General features: G+C 41.3%; 1 protein-coding gene across 1 annotated transcript in view; it reads right to left on the reverse strand.

Annotated features, from left to right (window-relative positions):
- CDH4 (cadherin 4) overlaps nucleotides 1–24305 on the reverse strand; it is an 809637-nt gene that overhangs the window by 59153 nt on the left and 726179 nt on the right. The window contains exon 8 of the mRNA XM_075901106.1: nucleotides 23992–24129. Within this exon, the coding sequence (XP_075757221.1) occupies nucleotides 23992–24129 (138 nt within the window). The remainder of the gene's footprint in view (nucleotides 1–23991; nucleotides 24130–24305) is intronic.

Raw genomic sequence — 24305 nt, forward strand, 5'->3', positions numbered from 1 at the left:
TGAAGTCATTTAACCCTAGAGTTTATTTTTGTCTTGCTCAGTACTTGATAGCACATATGTACAAGCATCACTCAAAAGAAAAAAAGGGAAATAAGCAGGGAAATGATAAGTTCAAATGATGACTTTATGGCTTTGCAACATCTCCTAACTCTACAGTCTGAACTGTAGAGCCAAGCATAGTGGAGTAAAATCAAGCAGCTCATTGCAGACACTCCCACAGTGTAATGATGTGAAATGGCTGAATAGAGTGAAAAATTATTCAGGTTCATTTTGGTGACTGCTAGAGGGAATTTCATTTCTTCCATGTTAGCTCCTTTCTTTTTGCCCTTGATGAAGATTTGCTCTAGCAATATCTTGTTTGTATGAATATTTGTTAAAAAAGTGAATTTCTGATCTCTAACCATACTTACAGCACATAATTAGTTGTGGGTAGAAGCACTTTGGAAGGGTTAGGCTATCCACACAGAGACAATGCCTTGTGATTCAAGCGAGCAATCATACACCCTGAATATAGAATCCCGTGTACATAATACTCACAGGAATGCTCAGAGGGAACAGTTTACGATCAGTCCAGAGGTTGGAATGTGTTTGCACAAAATATTTAGAAAAGAATTTTGATTATTAAATAAATTGATGAAAACTGTAGTTTGTTGACAATTTGTGTAAAGGAAAATGAGTTAGATCATCCTATAAAGCATTAATTGTGAGTTCTTTGCCCAGTTGCAGCATTGAAAAAAGCAAATATCATGCTAATTGACTGCTCCTGCACCATGTTTATATGCCTGCATTTTTACTTTCAGGGTTAAATAAAACCTCTACATCTCAGAAAAGCCCAGAGAAGTAAAACAACTCCAAATTGTACTCCGTATCTGCCAGCTGGATATTTAAATCAATAATCCTCTATTTTTTTCTTTCTGTTTCTAGTACCAGTAATTTTGCTTCTCTTCCTAGCAGTCTAATTGCTGTTTTCTTAAGCCTTGCCATCACTTCTTTGACCTTTAATTTTCAATATCATTTGCTGTATGGATGTCTGCATTAGCTTCACAAGTTATCCTCTCTCATCTGGTCTCTATGCAGGTTTGGATCTAAATTTCTATGCCAGTATAAATCTGGAGCAACTTTCAAAATGGCTTCAAAATGGTTATTTTAAATCTACATGTGTGTAGCTGTAGTCAGAATCTAGCCCTAAACTTCCAGATTTTGCACAAGATGATCATGTTTTGTAAATAATCAAAGATGTAGTTTTTGTGTAAATCTGCAGATATTGCTATCTTAAAATGCTAATCAGATTTCTTTCAAGTCTTTCTCAATGGCAGGCATCCTCTTTCTATCACTGATCATGTTCTAGCTACTTATCTCCATGTCTTATCTCCTGAAGAGCAGTTCACTGAATACCTAGGGTATGTCTAGACTACATGGCTCCATCGACGGAGCCATGTAGATGAGTTTACTAGACATAGGAAAATGAAGCAGTGATTTAAATAATCGTCGTTTCATTTACATCAAAATCGCCATCGCGCTGTGCCAATCAGATGTTTGGAGGAACAGCGGGGCAGTCTGGACGTGCCCTGGTCGACAAGGGAAGCCTTTGTTGACCGCTCCGGTAAACCTCATTTCAAACTTCCCTTGTCGACTGCAGCACGTCCAGACTGCCTTGTTCTGTCACCAAACAGCTGGTCGGCACAGCGCAGTGGCCATTTTTATGTAAATGAAGCGGTGATTTTTTAAATCGCCGCTTCATTTTCCTATGTCTAGTAAACTCATCTACATGGCTCCGTTGACGGAGCCATATAGTATAGACATACCCCTACTATCTAACCTGTCATTTAGTGACCAGTAAGCAAGTTCACTATCTTGTGTTCCTTCTTACACTCTCTTGCGCAAACACACACTGCACTACACTTCTCATCTGCACATATGTATTCACTTGGATCAATTTAGTATTAATTTCATGAGTACATATGACATTCCAGGCTAGCTATATGCCAAGTGGCCAGTGCCTTCCAATGCATAAGCTGTAAAAGTCCAATGCATTCTTGCCAACTTGCAGTTTTGCTTCACTGTAACTAGGCACAGCTGTCATATATCCCATTATGAAATTCATTGCTTGGGTTGGATAAATTTACTTTCCACATGCTTTTTTAACGACCTGCCAGAGTCATCCATGTTTTAATGATCTTCAGGAACATGGACTGGCTAGCTCACCCACCGTTAAAAGCTGATCTGGAAGTGCTACCTTTATCTTAACCATTTGGTGTTATTCAAAATGACCATCTGACTGAAAAGCTCTGAAATCTGTGAATGAGGGTCTAAAGTCTAGTAAAAGATTTATGTGTTATTTACAAATAAATTATTAAAAAGCAGATATATTAGAAGAAAGCGGAAGACCAAGGACAGGGTAGGCCCATTACTCAGTGAAGAGGGAGAAACAATAACAGAAAACTTGGAAATGGCAGATGTGCTTAATGACTTCTTCGTTTCAGTTTTCACCAAGAAGATTGATGGTGACGGGATGTCTAACATAGTGAATGCTAGTGTAAATGGGATAGGTTTAGAAGTTAAAATAAAAAAAATTACAAATTAAAAATTACTTAGAAAAGTTATCAGAGGGGTAGCCATGTTAGTTGGAATCTGCATGAACAATGAGATGTCCTTATATGGCACTTTATAGACTAACAGATTTATTGGCGCATAAGCTTTCGTGGGCAAAGTCCCACTTTGTCAGATGCAACAGATGTTTAGGAAAGTTAGTCATCTTCAAATCACCAGGGCCTGATGAAATGCATCCTTGAATACACAAGGAACTGATAGTGGAGGTATCTGAGCCTTTAACAATCATTTTCGAAAAGGCACGGACATTGGGAGAGACTCCAGAAAACTTGAAAAAGGCAAATATAGTGCCCAGCTTTAAAAAAAGAAATAAGAACAACCCAGAAAACTACAGAGCAGTCAGTTTAACTTCTGTGCCAGAAAAGATAATGGAGCAAGCAATTAAGGAATTAATCTGCAAACAACAGGAAGACAATAAGATGATAGGTAACAGCCAGCATAGATTTCTAAAGAACAAACCGATTTGATAGCTTTCTTTGATAGGATATTAAGTCTTGTGGATAAGGAAGAAGCGGTGGATGTGGTATACCTAAATTTTAATAAAGCATTGATATGGTTTTGCATGATATTCTTATCACTAAACTAGGGAAATACAACCTAGATGGGGCTATTATAAGGTGGGTGCCTAACTGGCTGGATAATAACTACTCTCTGAGAATGGTTAACAGTTCACAATCATGTTAGAAGGGCATAACAAGTGGGGTTCTGCTGGGGTCTGTTTTGGGACCAGTTCTGTTCAATATTTTCATCAACAATTCAGATGATGGTGTAGAGAGTACACTTATTAAGTTTGCAGTAAGCTGGAATGGGTTGCAAGTGCTTTGGAGGATATGGCCATAATTCAAAATGATCTGGACAAACTAGAGAAATGGTCTGAGGTAAACAGGATGAAGTTTAATAAGGACAAATGCAAAATGCTCCTCTTAAGAAGGAACAATCAGTTTTACACATACAGAATGGGAAGTGACTGTCGTGGAAGGAGTACTGCAGAAAGGGATCTAGGGGTCATAGTGGACCACAAACTAAATATGGGTCAATGGTGTGACACTGTTGCAAAAAAAATAAACATGATTTTGGGAGGCATTAACAGGAGTGTTGTGAGCAAGACACAAGAAGTCATTATTCTGCTTTACTCTGTGCTAATTAGGCCTGATCTGTGTCCAGTTCTGGGTACCACATTTTGAGAAAGATGTGGAAAAATTGGAAAAGGTCCATAAAAGAGCAACAAAAATGATTAAAGGCCTAGAAAACATGAGCTATCAGGGAAGACTGAAAGAACTGGGCTTGTTTAGTTTAGAAAAGAGAAGACTGAGGGGACATGATAGCGGGTTTCAAGTATCTAAAAGGGTGTTAGAAAGAGGAGGGAGAAAAAATGTTCTCGCTGGCCTCTGATGATAGGACAAGAAGCAATAGGCTTAAATTGCAGCAAGGGAGGTTTAGGTTGGACATTAGAAAAAATTTCTTAACTGTCAGGGTGGTTAAACACTGGAATAAATTGCCTAGGGAGGTTGTGGAATCTCCATCACTGGGGATATTTAAGAGCAGTTTGGATAGACATCTATCAGGGATGATTTAGATTCTAGATGGTTGTTGGTCCTGCTGTGAGGGCAGGAGACTGGACTTGATGATCTTTTGAGGTCCCTTCCAGTTCTAGTGTTCTATGATTCTATGATACATGCATCTTGATTTAAGGCTTAGAAAGTAAATGAGACACAGAATTTTAAGTGGAAACAATAAACCTAGGAAGGAAGCAAACTTGTCAGATATTGGTAAGTAAATCAATGAACCAATGTTTAGGGCATCTATTCTATTTCTCAGTCACTCAGACTGTGGGCATGCTGGCAGGATCCAGTTGTATGTCAATATGCCCAATACCAATGGGCTACGTGTTTCTTCCCATTGTTCAGGTACATTCCTTGACCCTGTCTGTCACTACCAGAGGTATGTAGCTAGGACTTCGCTTTCTGAGTACCGCACCTTTCAGTTTCTAAGACCCAGACGTTGAGTGTGTGCAGAGACAGCAACCATTTTGATCTCAGAATTGCTGAGAGCTGTTGCCTTCACTCTTGTTCTTTACAATGGTGTTGCTCTCCTTAGTCTCAAGTAAGAATTAGATTTAACTGAAACGACATGGTTTGCCTTTTTGGATTAAGGAAACGTAAGTGCAAATTAAAAACTTGGAAGAAAAAAAAGTGCCTTTTGGAACGGCATGTCATACCCGCCTTGTACTAAGCTCTTAGTAAGTGGAAACTCGGTAATCTCAGACTCTTACATTCAAGGGGGCCCAAGCTTGGATCCAGTTTTAATTTTGGATCAGTGAATCCCAGAATCCTTGTCAAGGATTCACAGTCCAGGGGATAGAATGGCTTTTTTTTATTAAATAAAAAGCGTTACATTTTTCATAACATTTTTCATCCTTCAGAGTTACATTTTTTTTACAGTATGAAAAGATGCTACAAAAATGATGACACCGAGACACTGCTTTGCTTCAAGATAACCATTTTTGGATAAATATAGCCTATGAAATGAATCCCACATATACATTTATACATTTTATAAAAATGCTTTACAACACAAAGCAGCTCTTTACAACATTCATATGAAAGATTTAAAACAAGATTAAAATGACGTCCTTGGAAAGGCACACAGTCTTGCCAAGGAAAGAAAATTGTACATTAACCCCATACAGGAAAGTTGTATGTTATCTGTATTTAAAAGGCTATAAAGTATGACTTTAATCAACCTCCTTGACTTTGGGGACTTTCATGTCTCACTGAAACTCATGAAGGCTGGCATAGTGTGGCTTCTAGAACACAAAAGCCTTTCATCTGTAACCTGGCACCCTTGTACATTCAAATCCTGATACTATCATCTTGTTAGGAAGAAAAATTGTGAATTTATCCAAAATGGGATCTCTTCCAGTTTAAATGATGTAGCCCTTGCAGCAATGACCTTTAACAACCATTGTACTCAACAATAAAAGATCTTATCTCAAGATCCAATGGAAACAGTGGATGTTAAAAATTATCTGATAGCAGAGGCTTCCATTTTCAAGTGTAGCTGAGAATCTCCTGAGCAGTCCATTTGCTTTCTTGTCTAACCCACCTTTGTTTCCTGCCTAAGGAACAAATGGTATGACAAGGGGATTGCTGCATTTCTGAGCGATATTTGTTAGGTTTAATTAATCAGGCTATCTTTTAAATAAGGGCATAGAGTCTAAAACTGCTGGACCTGGCTACAGAAATTTACACAGCTAATTCTGCTACTAAAATAAAATAAAACAATAACTCTTTGCACTGATACAACACTCCCCTACACTGGCAGGGAAACACTATAGCCCACTGGTCTCCAACCTTTTTAAGCACAAGATCACTTTTTGAATTTAAGTGCAATCCAAGATCTACCTCAAACCCAAATACCCTTGCCCTGCCTCCTTCGTGCCCCTTCTCCAAGGTCCCGCCTCTGTTCACTCCATCCTCCCTCCCTCCCACCCCTATTCTCCTTCCCTTTCATCAGGCAGGGGAAGAGGGTTGGGGCGCAGGCTCTGGTCTTGGGCTAAATGATTTGGAGTGTGAGAGGGGCTCTGAACTGAGCCTGGGGCAGGGGCTTGGGGTGCAGGAGGGGGTTCATGACTGGGGCAGGGGATCGGCGCTGGCTCCAGCTGGACACGGCTTCCCTTAGGTGGCTCGTGGGTGGTGGTGCAGAGGGGCTAAGGCAGGCTCACCCCTGCCCTGGCCCTGGCCCTGGCCCTGGCCCTGGCCCTGCACCACTCTGAAAAGCAGACAGCAAACTTCCTCCATCACAAGCCCTGTTGGGCCCCCTCTCTTCTCTGTGGAGATAGAATACAGGAGGTGAGGGGGCCACCCTGATATAAGCACCCCCTCCCTTCCCTGCTCTGTACCATAAGCAGGAGGCTCCTAAGGTATGTCTACACTACCCTCCTAGTTCGAACTAGGAGGGTAATGTAGGCATACCGCACTTGCAATTGAAGCCCGGGATTTGAATTTCCTGGAATTCATTTGCATAAACTGGGCGCCGCCATTTTTAAATCCCTGCTCGTTCGAACCCCGTGCCGCGCGGCTACATGTGGCATGAACTAGGTAGTTCAGACTAGGCTTCCTAGTCCAAACTACCTAGTTCGTGCCGCGTGTAGCCGCGCGGCACGGGGTTCGAACGAGCAGGGATTTAAAAATGGTGGCGCCCAGTTTATGCAAACGAAGCCCGGGAAATTCAAATCCCGGGCTTCATTTGCAAGTGCGGTATGCCTACATTACTCTCCTAGTTCGAACTAGGAGGGTAGTGTAGACATACCCCTAGAGAGGAGCAGCTCCAAGGCAAAGGACAGGAGATGCACAGATGTGCGGGGAAGGGCAGCTGAAGTGCTGGCACTTGATAGCCTCTTGGCCAAACCAGTCAGGATCACCCATCAGAGGCTCCAAGATCCCGATCTACTGGTTGGTGATCACTGCTCTAGCCTATATAGAAGTGAAGTCTAGAGAGGCTGTGACTTTCCCATGGTCACACAGGAAGGTAGTGGCAGGGTCAGGATTGGAACTCAGCACCTGTGCTCAGGTCCCTAGCCCTCCTGAGAACATGATGAATTAAAGTACATATTTTACAAACACATTCAGCTCAGTCCAGGTTAGGCTCTCCCTCCCCATTACCTTATACCCCTCTGATAACCATTGAGCTGTTAAGAAGCAAAAGACAAGCGATGAAGCCTGGAAATGAATTGCACGAAACACTGTAAACCAATGCTGCGGGTTAGCTGGCTCAGCAATACTCCAGTCAGCAATTTCCTCCTCAGAGTTTCACAGTGCACTGATTTCAAACAAAAGACACCAACATGGTTTTACATATCTACGTGGAAAAAATCACCAGAAGAACAAACAGCCTGAGTTAGAACCCAGCCCCGTCACGGCGGGATGTAACGCTCTGTCTGTCGTGGCTGCACGATCTGACCCTCCTGGACTGCAATGCTAATGTGACTTTCACCTCACAAGAGATGACAGAAGCCAGGGGTTTCAAACTCATGGTTCCACAATCCGGCCTGTGCATGGTTGCTGGCATGTGAGTCCCTGCAGCCCTCGGGAGGGGTGTCTGTATCCTTCCTCTAAATCCAGCCTCTGCTTCACCCCTTCCCCGCCGCTTCCTGCCCCTCCTCCATCCTCTTCTTCTCTGCTTCCCTCAAGCCCACTCCTCCGAGGGACAGGACCTTGGGGATCATAGGGGGCCTGGCATGGAGTGGCAGCTGCATCCGGTCCTACCAAACTCACCATGATGGTGGGAACTGCAGGGAAGTGGAGTGACGCAGCAGCTTCTGCTCTGCTCCGCCGCCATCTTTGAGGCCAGCCCGGACCCTCTGCTTCAGCCCAGCGGCGGGAAGCAGATCATCCCAGCCCCAGCACGGGCTCGCTGGGGATTCGAGGGTAGGCCAGGCTGCTGCATAGCTCCACTTCTACATAGCTCCCACCACCGCGTTGAGTGTGGGAGGGGCCCAAACCCTGTTGTCAGCCCCAACCCACCCATGGCTCTGGAGCCCTACAAGAGGAAGGGTGCCCACTGGCCCACTAGGAGGATATGAGGACTGGCACTGGCCTTAAGTTAAGCTAAGATTGAGACCCTTGGTATAAACAAAGCTTTTGAAAATACAGAGGTCCAGATTCTGCCACTATCTACTATATATTTGAGAGAGTGTGTTTGTGTGTGTGTGTCTGCCCATCCATCTGTGAGTTAGTTTGTTCCAGAATTCCTAAATGGTGAGACCAAATTTGGTAGGCAGCATCCACGTAGCCTAACTTAAAGCAAGTTCAGGGGTTGGTTATGACAGGAATGCAATGGTTTCACATCAGATAGAAAGGAAGAGGTGTGACAGCAGGGACAGTAATACTCACGAATGACCACAGGGGGGCAGCAAGCACCCCAGCCCTGCAAAGCAGCCACTGGCTTTCAGCACAGCTCCCACTACCATGGCCTCCCCTGGGGAGCAGCTGTAGGCTTGGTAGAAGGGTCCCCTCTGCCACAGCCAGCTCTGGGGATCCATCACTCGGGAACTGCAGCCCCTGCTGGCTCCTGCACCCCCCATTCTCTGCCCTCAACCCTGACTCCTATTTCCCATCCACCTCAGGCCCCTGCTCAGAGCCCTGCCTCACTCCCAACCCTGACTTGTGCACCTCCCCCATGTCCCCAGTTGCCTTCCCTGATCCCCTCCTCACCTCCAGCCCTGAGTTTGGCACTCCCCACAGCCCCAGCCCCCTGCCCCAAGTCCCCCCCACATCCCTAGGCCCCTGTCCCGAGCGCCTCCTTAAGGACCCATCCAGATTCTTTGACTATTATTTATATAAACCATTTACTTTCCTGAGACTTCTTGTGCTACTCAGGACCATGGTGAAAGAAAAGAGCCAAGAGAAATGTTTTGGGGCCAGATTCCTGTTCTAGTTACTCAGCTGAATAACTTTTGGTTTGGTGTAACTGAGACCAAAACCTGACCCTCAAAATTCAGGAAAGTGCTTAAGCACATGCATAAGTTTAGTCATGTAAACCATCCCACTGAAGTCAATGGAACTATTCTTGTTCTGAAAGTTCAGCACATGGTAAAATACTTTCTAGAAATGGGGCTTTGGACATTTGTATGCAAACTTTCTTTTTACACAAGTCTAACTTGAAAATCCTGCCTTTAACTACATTACATCAATTTTAAAACCTGATGAAAACTACTAATTTGCTGTAATGCGTAATTAACAGGCCCAAACTTTATTCTTCTTCCCTACACTTTAAGGGTGTGTAGACTACTAGACTACATGGCTCCGTCGATGGAGCCATGTAAACTAGTTTACCTGGCATAGGCGAAGAAGCGGGGATTTAAATAATCCCTGCTTCATTAAAATAAACATGGTAGCTGCCCTGTGCCAACGGTCAGCTGATCCGGCACAGCGGGGTAGTATAGACATGGATCGGTCCGCTGTGGAAGCCTTTGCCAATTGATCCCTTATGCCTCGTGAATGGGATCGGTTGGCAAAGGCTTCCCCAGCCGACCGATCTGCATCTAGACTACCGCGCTGTACTGGATCAGCTGATCGTTGGCACAGTGTGGCGGCTTTTTTTTTTTTAATGAAGTGGGGATTATTTAAATCCCCGCTTCATTGCCTATGCTGGGTAAACTAGTTTACATGGCGCCGTTGACGGAGCCATTTAGTCTAGACATACCCTAAGTGCAAGTCAGTGTTCTTCATTTGCTCAGATTTTACAAAATCGTCCTCCCATTTAGAATATAAACCCACTACAACAGCCAAAGAATTAGTGATACAGTTCAAATCACAAGCCACTGAAATGCACCCCATTGGTCTGACTCAGTACTTCTTGGTGAAATTTGTACAGAACAGGCTATTTTAATTCATGCAAGTTTAATATAGTTTCATAAAAAAGAGCCTTAAGCTGATAAATCTAGTTTAGAATTCTCTTATTAACTGCCCACTGCTCATAATGAGTTTTTAATTTTTTTCAGATTTTAAGGCATATAAAAGCTGTTCATGTAGCTGGGGGATCAGTAGGCAGAAATTTGGGGAAGAACGACATTTAAGAGTCCTGGAACTGGAATTTTCATCTACACCATGATCCCGATGTTGAGTTTTATAGCAAGATTCCTCTGTAGCAAGACTCACGTAGTCAGCATGCTGACTTCTTTTTCACCATGTTCTGCACTGCAATTGAACACACTGCTGTTTCCAGATTAGAATTCACATACATTCACATATAGGATTTTTTTTTTTAAACAACTGGAGCTGTAGAGCAACAATAGGCAGGAAAATCTGCAAAATCTCTGTTTAGCAATAGAGCCCCAATTTAATAAAGTAACCCTGCTCAAGAAAGGCACTTAAATGCAAGCTAAAAGTAAAGCACATAGTTCAGTCTAATTGATGTTAAAGAGTACATGCTTTTCCTGAATCAATGCCAACATAATTATCATTATTTGCATGTTGCCACAAAAAGTTTAACATACCAACATGTAGCAGAAAAAAAATATAGGTTCAATTGCAAAATGCAAACATAAAGTTAATATAAGGAAATGAAATCAATGTTTTGATGAAGCAGCAAATAATCACCTGTTAGGGATGATCTATTCTAGACAGTCCTGCAGTAAGGACAGTGGACTGGACTTGATGACCTCTTGAGGTCCCTTCCAGTTCTCGTGTTCTATGATTCTATGTAATATAAGGCATATAAAAATAGTAAACACGAAGGTCTGACTGTCTAGAGTAATATGGAATGCTAAAGAAAAAATACAGATAAAATAAATGGTAAATAATGAATGGACCTAGGAATGAGAATGAGGGAAAGAGAAAGAGAAAGAGAGATGGCTAGAAAGAAAAGGAGGAGGAGGACTAGGTCTTTTCTGAGAGAGACACACACAGATACACTGGAAAAGATGTGGGGAGAAAGAGAAGAGCGGAAGGCTGCGTGTATGGCATGAAGAGTGTGTGTACACGTTAGGGATATAATAGTATGGTTGATTAACCGATTAACTGATGAGCAAAAGCTTATAGGTTAATGCTATAGACTACACACATTTCCACATACTCCTCACCAGTAAACATTTTAGCAGACTGGCCAGCAACCTGGCTTAGTCCTGGCTTGCGCCAGGTCCGGCATCTATTCCTGCTGTAGTTCTGCATTTAAAGTGTATTAGGCAGCCCAGCTCAATTCCAGCTTGCGTAGGGTCCGGGAGCTGTGGCAGGCAGCCGGTCTGCAATGGGAGCTGGTTTTTAAACTGGCTCCCCTTGCGGAGCAGCTCCCTCCTGGCACCCCACACTGACAAAGAGGCAGTAGCGCTGAGTGGCATGGCGCTGCTGGCCCCACCCCTGGGGACTAGAGAGCAGTCGAGTAACCAATAAGAATTCATGAGGATAATAAGCTATTCAACTAACCGATATTTAACTTCCCTAGTATATGTACGTGTAGGCAATGCTTAATGCCAGGAGAGTGGTACTTCTTCTTTTGCTGTCAGAATCCTTTATAATTGTGCAAAGCTGAACAGTTTGAAAAGTTCTAGCGCAGTTTAAGAAGTCACGTCCTCTCCATTTCTAATTCTCCCTGTACTGAGTGTTCTGACCCTTTTCTCTGCAATTGGGAAATGTTAAGGCATCCTGCACAGTTAGAAATATTTGATGAGAGGAAATTCATCACAGCACTACTAAATCCTTTGCTATTTTATTTTATTTAAGTATGTCACTGAAGATTTTATAATGGAAATGTGCTTAGCAGAATTTGAACTATCTATCCTCTTATAATGGCATCTCTGGGAAGCAACTGTTTTTTGGCAAGTTAGGGTTTAGTACTGGGTCAACAGGATATTGAAGATTTTTTTTAAAAGGCCAAAGAAGTTAGTATATTTTGGAAAGAGAAGATGCATTTTTTGATGTTTAAGACTGTGGAGGTACTATATGGATCCCAATTTCTCAAAACCAAATCAGACTGAGATACTATGTGCATTTAAGTTACTAAAATAATCCATTAGAAATAGGTATTTGCCTTACCTTCTATCAGTTATGTCAAATCTGGACCTATACTGTTGCATTATTAATTAATGTGGTGCCCTAGTTTATAATGCAAAGGATCCAGACATGGTGGAATATAAATGATATAAAATAATTAATCATAAAACTGCATGAGATGCAGTATTTTTCAAAATTCCTAATTATGGATTAATGCTGAAGGTAGATAAAAAATGGTCTAGGTGAGGGCTGTATGGCAGTTTTGAATAGGAAAATTAAGCTGATACTGTGCTCCTTCCTGATTGTAGATCTATCTACACTGTCAACAACCTCAGCTACACTGTGGTTAAACTACAAACCAATATTTCAAAAACAATGACACTCTGCAGTACAAAGGGTATTGAATTAAGGTCTCAGTTGTTGATCTCATTTGAAAATCATTCTCTGACGCTGACAAAGCTTGCTAACATTCAAAAGCATTTGTATTTAGGTCAATAACTTACTCACCCTTTCATCAATGGTCTAATGAACTATTAATGTTATAACATATATTGAGCTACAGTTTCACATCTGTCTTGATTTGGTGAGCCTAACTTAATACATGCAGTTGAATGTATGTGCAAAACCAGTTCATCTGTTTGGTGTGCACACCAAGTTTTGCACAAGCAGTTTGAGCATTCAGGCATCCAACTATTTTGTGTTCTCAAAATGTGTCCAATTTTGCCATCCTCATTTGCATACACAACATTGGGTGCACAAAATTAGAGGCCAGCTTAAAATGCCCAGAATTTACTGACGAATAATATAATATGGCATTCAAGAAATAGAGATCTTAAGAATCCTAATTTCTCATTCAAAAGATCAAGCCATGACAACATTTTGGGTCAAGCCTCTAAACACAGGTGTGTCTAAGTTACACAAATACAAAATATGAGCGTGCATCTGCAAAATGGATAATTGAATGTACAGCCGAATGTAGCTATGCATTTTTCGTGGCCAAATTCAGACCTAAATCCTCAGATGATGTAAACTGACTTCTCTCCATTGCTTTTGAAGAGCGATATCCATTTATAGCCAAAACATTTAAGCATGGTTAACTGTAAGCATTAAAATAACTCTACCCCATTCAGTACTTTAAAATATGCTTAAATTCCAGTGACGTTAGTGGAACTTAAGCACATGCTGAAAATTAAGCAGATCAACAAATGATTCACTAAATTGGGGGTTAAATTCCTATTTTTGAAAATCTCCATGATTCAGAGTTCTGAGAGCCAGCAAGAAACATTTGCTTTATTCCTCTAATGAAACTTTCTCAAAAGTGTTTTTTGAGAGAATAAAAGATAGCATTCACCAGACGTTGTGGTAGTGATGTCTAGTAGATATATATCAGTTGGATGAAAAACACCGGTGTTTGGCCTCAGGACTTACTATCCAATGTAGGTAGAGTGGAGATCATTTAATTTAATTGTGGATGTTTGGTCGGCAACAACTGGTAATGTTACATCTCATTGCACTTTGGCACTGGCATCATTTTTCCACTCTGGATATTTCATCCACAGAATTACATAATGCATATTACAACGGTATGGTTTTATGGTTTCTTACTCCAGACCCCACATATATATTAAATGGAGAAGGAAAACTATGATGAGACAGTATTAAATGAGCTATCACACTAGGAGATGTAACATAGCCAGATGTTGCAAATGAAATGGCTCATGACAAATGGTCTATGACAAGATAATGTGAGAACTGATGTGGTGGCACTAGACTATATAGAATGTGTATGATCATTTCCCTATACTGCTTTAGTGAGCTGGTTGATAATATTAAATATATTGCATGAGCCAGCAAAAAAAAAAATCATGCTAGAAGATCAAACATCCCCAATAGATTGTTGTGTGTTACTAGGTGTACATGTGTGCAGTTCATTCCCATTAATGGGAATTACATACTGGCCCTGAGAGGACAGAGGAGCTTTTAGTGTTGTAAAGGATAGCTGAGTATGTACTTATGATGTATCCATTCATGGCGGTTATGTTGTAATTTTTGGATTGCAACCACTTATGTGTTGTGAAGCAGGGAATGAATAGTGCCATGGGCTCTACTCCTGTCTGGCATTGTAACTCTAATTGGCAGAAACCGTGCTTTCTAGTGTAGAAAGTGATGGTTGCATTAGTTTTGATTTTAAACCAAGAAGTATATGGGTCTGAATTAAGAGAGACCAATCAAGCATTTTTTACTGCTTTTTTTTGGGGGGGGGGGGGGGGGGGCGGTGCAACAGGGAATTGAAATTTGTAATGAATTTGTCATTTCCATATTTTAAATGCACTGGTCTTTGGCAATTTACAACACCAAGGTCTGAAAAATTCATTATTATTAACTTCCATCAAGGGTGTTCCTGAAACCAAAATTACTTAATCAACTCAATTTAGCTTCTTGTGCAGACCTAATTCAGAAAAACTTTATCTTCCTGAATTGTTATTGCAATTAATTTCTTTCCCCTTTTCTTTTCTGCAGCAGACTATGTTACAGTAATTAGATATTTTATAAAAATGAGTTATAGTCATTGAGGGTAGCTTCACTTTTACATTTGATTAATCATATTACCACGGAGGTCTGGGGTTTGTCTCCAAGGAAAGTTTAATGACCTCATTTTAATTCTTCTTTTAACCACAGAGCAGGTATAAATGAAAAGAAATAAAATTATCTCCCCCCCCCATCTGAAGATTACATTTGACGGTTTTGCTGCGTGACTGACCCATTTACAAGGAACAGCCTATCTGATTCTAATTAGATGCAGGGCAGAATCAGGCTAAGCAGAGCCTTGAACCATCTCTGAGTAACCCAAGCTCAGTATAGTGGGGAATCAGTGCTACTAGGCCAAAATGGCAGCTGTTTTTAATACCGTGGGTGTCTAATTCAGAAATAATATAGGGAAATGAGGGGGTGGGGTGAGGAAAGTATGGAAGTCAGGGTATCCTCCTACCCCTGTACTGTAGCGGAACTGCTCCAGTCTGAAGCATCGATGGTAAGTGACTCAAGGGAGTGCAGAAGCGAGAGGAGACAACGGAGCAGGACAGAGGTCCCTTGAAGAGACAGCTTGCAGCTTCTCTCAGAAACTTACCCAATTGCAACCAGCACACACACTCTCTGTGTCACTGTCACACACACCCAGTCTGTGCCACACTGTGTGCCACACACACAGTCACTATTACATACACACTGCTGCACACACTCAGTCTGTCTCCACGTCTGTGTCACAGTCTCACACACAAGTGTCTCTCACACTCACAGACTCTCTTTGTCTCTCTGGCCCGCAGCCCCATCCCTTCTGCCTCAGGCCCTGCCCCTTCCGAGGACCCAGAGCCGGCCTGCAACTAGGTACCAACATTCATCAAGTGCTCCCACCCCCCTTGTGAAAATTATTGCCTGCCCCTGTGTTAAGGAGATCCCTCTTTGTGACTCTGTCCACTGGCCAGGTCGCTATATTCCTCCACTTCTGGTATATCAAAGCCCCGCTGGATAAATTGTCTATCTGCGGCCTCTTGAAGTCTTCTGATCCATTTTTCAAGTCTGCGTCACTTTCCTACTGGCTGGTAGTAGAAACCAGGCGTATGCTCAGCTCCAGGAATTCTATGATCAGCAACCAAATCTGAGGTGAGGGAGGTATTGCCAGGACAAATAAAATACTTTTTTAAGGGTGCAAAAAGACGTGAGCCCAAGTTCCAAAATAAGTATTCCCAGGTGGAGAGGTGAGACCCACTGTGCAGTTCAGGTCTAGGTATGCTTCAGATTTTCGGAGCTCTGGTGGGCAGACCTGGGGTTTTGGTTTGGGGCCATCTCTAACTGTCCCCATAAGCCAGCGTGCCAATGGGAAAGTTATTGTGCAGACCAGGATTTAAAGAACTTCTTAAACTCTTTTTATTCCCAAACAAAGATACGCAATTGTCAGTAATTCAAAGTAGCACAAGCAAAGCTGCATGTCAGATAAAAAGAAAGCACAGTTTTGACCAGCAAGTCCACTCTCGTTCCTCCTGGACCAAGAGTCTTGCTGTAATTAATTATTTATGACAAAGGTTTTCAGGGACACCTGGAATGTAATTAAGGGCAGAAAGACCATTTCCACGAAAAAGCCTTGAATTCTTATTCAGAAGAGCTAGCCTGACCTGCAGTATCTACATTTCATTGTTTGTATATTTAATTGAAGTGCACAGGAGATTAAGAATATGTTCTGGTAGGAGCCTATCCAGCTGGCCATACTGGGTTTGCTTGAATACAGTCATTTACTTGGGTTATAAGAGGACAGCTCTGTGACTGTGTAGACTTTTAGTGTACTTTTGTTCCAACTTCATTGTGAGTGGAAAAAATGCGAACACATGAGAATCAGGTGGGATTTTCCATGAAAACACAATTTGGTTTTTAATAATAAATCTCATTTTCAGAACCATATAGAATTCACTTGTTAGCATTTATCTATAAATCAGTGCAGGAATGTGGATTTTCCACTTGATGACAGGAGGTCTTTTTCTTTTGCCAGCTTTTGATCTGTGCTGTTTAACTCCCATCTTCATTTTTGTCTCCTGTGATAACTAGTTTCAAATTGTGCTAAGGCCACTTTCTTTATATAAATTATTATTATTCTACATTGATCCCTGAATTTAGTCCCATATTTTTGGAGCAGCTGACAGGTAATCATGGTGACTGCATAGGAAAATGGCCACAGATTAGACACACTACACCACAATTAGGCAAACTCTTCTGAATAGTTAGTCCCTAAGTCTTTTCTAAGTGTCATAAAATCATAGAATACTAGGACTGGAAGTGACCTTGAGAAGTCATTGAGTCCAGTCCCCTGTCCCCATGGCAGGACCAAATACTGTCTAGACGATCTCTGATAGACATTTATCTAACCTACTCTTAAATATCTCCAGAGATGGGGATTCTACAACCTCCCTGGGCAATTTATTCCAGTGTTTGACCACCCTGACAGTTAGGAACTTTTTCCTAATGTCCAACTTAAACCTCCCTTGCTGCAGGTTAAGCCCATTGCTTCTTGTTCTATCCTCAGAGGCCAAGATGATCAAGTTTTCTCCCTCCAAGTATGGACATGACTGTTTTGTACCATCCCCGTCTGGGGGAATACTGCTCTGTGGAATGAGTCACACTGGTCAGTGTCCTGAACCATCACTTCAGAGATAGGTAAGTGTTGTTATCCCTGTTTTACAAATAGTGAGCTCATAGACATATTAACTGACTTGACCAAGGTCCTAAAGTGAGTCAGTAGAAAGACAAGCTGGGTCTGATGACTCTCACTTCTCTGCCCTAATATGCCACATGGGTGCCTTTTTGATCCAGATGTCTCTTTTTGCCATAAGTCATACTTGACATATGATTGATGTGATTGCTTCAGTCAAGTGTGAAAAACAGGTTACCAACATAATATTATTTAGCAGCCTGATATGATTCCAATCTGAAGCTATAAATTAAATATCCATGTGAAAAATCATCCAGCCAGTTTGGCAGAACTGCCAGAGCCTGCCTTTTTGAATGAGATATTTCAGTGCACCAGTAATGAATATGTATGTGTTCCCATCTATGGCTAGCCATCTCTTTTGCTCAAAGCAGAGAAGGACTGGGCCATGTTCTGCTCTCTGTCATGCTCCTTTTGCTGAATATAGCAATGTTCATTGTACTTTCCTGACAGCTTGTTGGTGTTATTCTAGAAAAGTTCTTTCTGTCTTGAATTACCCTCCTACTTTATTCCAGAATAACTTGCTTGTGTAGACAAACTCTTGTAACAATCATTGTGTTCCCTGAGTACAAGGATTCCTGCTGTGAACAGTTTCTAAAAGGGGCATGCAAAGTGGGAAAAGTTCTTTTTTTCTCATTCCCTTTTCTTTTTTCTACACCTGTGCAGGAGACAGGCTGATGTGGCGAGCATCTGGCCTGCCAAAAATGTAGTCAGAGCTGTGATTAGAGAGAGAGCATTGAAAGGAAAATGATTCCAGAGGCATCTCCTTCAAATATGCTACTTTCTACTTTGGATTCAGCATGGGAACCGCAGATTCTTAAAGCAGTGCCAAAGGGCAAATTTTAAAGTAGCTTTAAATAAGACCACCTAAGACTTAGGAGCTTAGAGAACTTGAATAGCCCAGTTTCTCTTTCACTCTATTTTTTCCTCCTAAAGGACAGCTTGATTGCAAGGCAGATTTTCCCAAGAATCCACAGCTCTGCTAATCATGAGCACTTCAGCCTTGCTAAATAATATTTCCCTTCCATGGGCTACTATAAAAACAAGTTCTGCACAGTAGGCAAATTTAAAATAACTTTTAATTAACATTTAAGTCACAGAAGTCTGATCATGCAAATTCATCTGCATCTCCTCTCTGTGCCTGATTGTTCTTGATTGAATATGATAAAAATAGACTTTATATGAGTTGAGTGTGGGTCTGGAACTCCCTTTACTTCTCCTCTCTGATTAAGCATTTACTTATTTAAAGTGGAAACCCTTGGATGGCTATTAACTGTGTCCTAGGTGAAACAGCAGAAAGGCATCCTGTCCAGTATGTACTTGTAGATTGCTTTGTAATTAAATGCTTTTTTTCAGTAGGCATATTATATTGTCTTCACCTAGTATGAAAATCCAGCCATGTCAGTGACTTACACACAGAAGGATTGTCTGCGATTAGCCAATGTTGTGCTCCCAAATTCCAATTCAGAAAAACAGCACTCACCAATTTACCATTTACAGAATCAATGCTAATTTCTGTGATATGATTCAGTGCCCCTCCCATATCTGAGAGGAGAGTCTGGCTAGAGGCATAGTTAAGGTTCTGTGGAAATGCACTACAACTGCCAATTTTCTGATTATGAAGGAAACTGAATAAATGGGGATAATAAAGGTCTGTGATACTGTAGGGAATTTTCCACATAATTAAAAGATCATAGGGATATGACCTTGTTAGGGATATCAGGAAGTTTGGATTATTGAGGTTATACTGTACATCAGGCCTAGGCAAAACACCTTCCACGGGCCGAATCTGGCCCGCCAAGCCACCAGATCTGGCCCGCAGATGAAGCGGGGAACCCCAGGCAGACTTCCTGCCTGCCCTCTCATATGCTGCTGAGAAATGTGGCCATTGCAGATTTCTGTTTGAACAGCTGTGGCCCCAGGAGAGGGAGGAAAGAGTCTGTGTGCTGCTGCTGCCCCTAGTACAATCCCATTGACCGGTTTCTGGCCAATGGGAGCTGCCTGTTGTCAACAGGCAGCTCGGGAAGCACCATCCTCCCCTCTTCTCAGGCTCATAGCTCTTCAAAAACCACAGGGCCCTTGTACCCAGTGGAGGGGCAAGGCAGGGTATCTGAGGGCTGCTGGCTGGGAGTCAAGTAGATAAGTCTCATAACCCAAACCCTCTGCCCTCTCTTGCTCCCATATCCCTTCACAGATCCTGCACCCCAATTGCCTGCCCCAGGTCACAACCCAAACCCCTGCATCCCAGGCCTTATTTTAGAAAAAAAAGAATGGGTTACAAATATCCATCAGTTGCCAGAAGAGTTTTCAACAGTTCATGGTTCTACCCAGCTCCAGTGTACTCAACATGTAGAACTGACCCATGGCATTCCTGGGTAATGATCTAAGAAGATCTCAACAGCTTCACGGGATGCCATATTGGATCAGTGCAGATCTGGCTATTCCAGATCCAACATGATACTGTCCCACAATGCTTTCTGCTGCCATAATGTAAGATACGATACAATCGAAGCAGGTAGGTAGGCTCTCCCCAGTGATTATGAATATTCTAGTTAAAGAGTTTATTCCTCATGATGGCAAATCCCTCTCCCATATGGGTTCAGAACCCTTTCCAAGGGAAGGCAAGTTTCTTCTTTCTCATAATTCCACAGGCCTTCTCTCCTTTGCTTCCCAGGTGATCTATTCAGAGATATGGTAAATCAGGGCTACTCAATTTTGGAAGCCCCGGGGGCCACCATGATACTCATAGCACATGCTGAGGGCCGCAACGTAAGCATGGTTGCATATGCATGCAAATATATATGCAAATAGTTTCTTTCACACTGACGGGCATGAATACAAAGATTAAGGCAAGACTACACAAGTCAGTTCTGCTGATATTAATAAAATGAAATATTTCCCTGATTTCCACCCATATGACAGCACTTTTAATGAGCAATGACAGTCCAGAAATTTAACTACTAAAACGCATATCAACAGAAGACCACTATATTGACTACTTTTTTGTTTTGGCTCCTACCTGTGGGCTGCATGTTGAGCCCCACGTAAACCCAAACTGCACCCCAGGCCACAAACAAATGGACTGTGGGGCATGCTGCCTGTATGCCGCATATTGAGTAGCCCTGCGGTAAATACTTGTTTTGATATTAATGTAGGAACCAATGGTTTCTGGGTTTTATCATGCCATTTTCACTTTATAGTTTTAAATAGTTCTTGTCTGATTTTACTGTTTCTTTTTCATTCCACATCTAGTACAAAGCTTTGGGGTTTTTTTGGTGGTCTTTAACCAAAACCTTTTTCGATTATAATATACTGTTTTTGGTCTTGGTGTGCAATTCTGATGTGTGTAAATCTGTCATTTGGGTCTAAAACTTCGTTTGATATATATTTATAGTCAAAGCACTTTTACCCGCAGACAATTTGCATGATTTTTGACCACCACTGTGGTTGGTTTTCTCCTTTCCAGTTGTTAAATTTTACATAGTAAAATTAATTCCTGCTGCTGAACACATGAGCTGTAACACCAGCATGCTGCAGCATCCTCCTGGGCTACATTTATAGCCAGAAACTATTAAGTCTAAACCCCCCCAGTTTGAATGACAGGTAATTTAGGAACACTATAGGGTGTGCTTTTGTATATTTCTGCACTGAATATTGCCCTTGATTTTCTCGCATCTGGCAACTTTCCAAGAGCACACCACCATTTCAGTTGTTCAGCCTATTTTGTTTTTGATTGTATTTCAGTGCAGAAGTATTTTTTAAGAGTCATGATAAGCTTTCTTACCCTCAAAGAAGCTGTGAATTTATAGAAGCCTCTATTTTATTTTTAAAGCACAGAAAAGACATAAGAACTAATTTCAGAGCTGGTGGGGGGAGCAAAGCAATTCACTACAGGTTTAATGAGAATTATTGGACTGATGATTTTACCTGTGGCAGCCCCAGGTGAAGATCAGATAGCATTTTTGTGTCTATCGGTAATGGGATCTTTACTATATCCAGGAGGATATTAAATATCACTTTTACTAGAGAACTATGAGGTAATGTCACTGTAAAATATCCTCAGGTTTGAGTTATGCACAGTCCCACTTGATACAGTATAAAGGGCCCCTCTGGCCCTTGCAAAACTCTTTTTTTGCAGTGATTGAAATTAGAGAAATGATGGTACAAATCATTCCTGCTTAGGGGAAGAGTGGAATTTTCTGATCCATTTAACCTGATTCTATGGATAATTGTCTTAGTAGCTTTTATCCCTTCAGCGTCTCATGCATGCTGAGATTTTAAATACTCAGAATTTACCTGAATGTAATTTTCTTGAGCTCCCCTCCATCAAACTCAGTTCTGAATAAATAAATCCCGCTAAATTTCTTAATATATGCTCCTTTATCTCACAAGTGTCACAATATAAATTCACGGTTTCCGCCCCAAAAACGATAACAGAGCCATATGGCTGCTCATTACATGGATAATGTTAGTACCAAGAAGATGACAGTCACTTTACATTTCTTACATTAACTTCATGTGGGGACAAGTACAAGTTTTCCTGGGATATCTTTAAGAAATTCACATTAGTGCTTAAATAACGTGCCCACTAGATGTCAGCACTTTTTCACTCAAATTAAGATGGAAGAAGTATTTACCTGGCAGCATAAAGTTCCCCCATAAGCAAACATTAGCATGCGGGACACATATATATTTGCAGTCAAAAGACTCATTGTTTGGGATACTGAGAACCAGACTGGATAAGACTACAAATTGTAGAGGAGGAAGCAATACTACATTGGCAGGGGAAAGGACCAGATAACCCAAGATCCATCTCTGCGTTCTATGGTTCTCCTAGTACTGCATGTATCATATTGTGAAATACATTCTCCAATATATTAAATGGAAAATACCCCATTTAGTATAACAAGTATTCCTGTGGCACCTTGGAGACTAACAAAAATACATAGTATCATGAGCTTTCCTGGATAAAACCCACTTCTTCAGATGAGTTGGATGAAGAGGATTTTGCTCATGAAAGCTCATACTATATATTTTTGTTAGCCTGTAAGCTGCCATGGGATTAATCTTATTTTTAAAATTATAGACTAACATGCCTACCCCTCTGAGCCTCATTAACTATATTATCATGAGAGACACCATCTTACATACTCTATTGTGAGCCATACTCCGTATGCTCTGGGCTACCAACCTTAGATACTGAAAGCTGAGTTATTTCCATGGCCGCGGCTGAGTTTCGCTAGGTAGAGACTGCCTCCTATTAATGACTCTTTTCCCTCACATCAGTGGAAGATGAAGTGGCTCAGCACTTTGTAGATCTGGACTCCTGAGGCAAACTCTGCTTTCAGTTACATGCAGAGGTGAAAGCAAAAGGGCCCGCCCCAGTGCACAGCTCTGGCAAGAACTGGCTGATCTGTAGCAAAAGCCAACAGGGAGCTTTTTAAAGAGCTGGCAGAGACCTGGGTTGCAATAGGACAGTACCTGTAAGAAATGTAAGTTACTTTCACCCCTGGTTGCTTCTATAGAAGTCCAGTGCACTCAGCAGAGTTTCAGGGGTGTAACTGAGGCCAGAGTTTGGCTCCATGTATCTTATAGAATAGTATATCATTGAGTACCCTATGAAAGTAGTATGAATCTAATCCATATACCTATGAGAGCACTCAGTGACACGATACACAGTACAATTTTACAGTGTCAAGTGATGGTAAAGGCACAATTCCATCTCTCTGGACTCTGTGTTCCCATGTCTACAATGATGTTCAAGTAGGATGTTCAAAATGACTTTTTAGAATTGTGATTGCATTTTGAAAAGTATTTTCTCTTTGCTATTGAAACTTTCCTTTTCTTATTAGCTGACCTTCACCCTAATGTTAACAACTAAAAGCTAATAATTCATTATTTATCATTATTATGTCAGCATTACTTCATTACATGCTGCATTTATCTGAGTTCCTGATATACTATTTATTCCCACATTAGGTTTTGATGAAGAAATCAATTAACTTATTTTATTATTTCTCCCCTCCCAAAATTCTTTAACTTACCTTGTCCATTGCAATCTCTATTTTTCCTAGTCAAAGAAGTCAGACCGATGGTCTTGGATCAAAATAAGATAAACACAGAATGCTCTAGTATATGAAAGATTTTGAGCTAATTAAAAACAGATGCAGTATTATTTAATGCACTTACTGCCTGTACAACAAAGACATCTGTTACAGATAACAGTGAAATATGTATGGGGACTACGTGTTTCCACTTAGACTATTTATTCTTTTTAAATTTTATCTAAGCTACAAAATGTAGTTCAGGGTTTAGCTCATAAGTAGCTCAGATATGTCTACAACCAATTGCTGTCAAACTACTGCATGCCCTTTGGTGAAAGTTAGTAGACAGTATCCTGGCCACATTCTTTAGTTTCTTCATTAGCTCAATGAAACTGATAGCCAGTGTTTCTAAATTAGGAATCATTCTCTTTCTCTCCTCCCCCTGTTTTTTTTCCCTGAAAGTTTTTGTTACATAGTTATTTATCAAGGTTCTTTTCCCTGTCTGCCAAACCAGCAGAGACGAGTGATATGTCCATGAATTACAAACACTTCGTGTGTGCATGCATTGTTGTGCTGATGAATTGATACTCACAGTGCTGGCAGTGAATTCTGGTGGGTTGTCATTCACGTCTGTGACCATAATGATGGCAGTTGCTGTGTTTGAGAGACCATAGTTAAGATTTCCTTCCATATCTGTAGCCTGAACAATGACTGTGTACTGCTGAACTTTCTGGAAGAAAAAAAAAAGAGAGAGAAAAATATACTATTTAATGTCTTGAGTGATTCCACCTCACACATTTGTATTTAAAGGAATACAAGAGTTACTTAGATTCAACATGTCAGCAACAGGGCTGGGCAAAATTTACTTTCAATATTTCTTTTTTGAGGAAAATAATGTAGTAGTAG

Source organism: Pelodiscus sinensis, chromosome 18, assembly GCF_049634645.1.
Source record: "Pelodiscus sinensis isolate JC-2024 chromosome 18, ASM4963464v1, whole genome shotgun sequence".
Classification (NCBI taxonomy): domain Eukaryota; kingdom Metazoa; phylum Chordata; order Testudines; family Trionychidae; genus Pelodiscus; species Pelodiscus sinensis.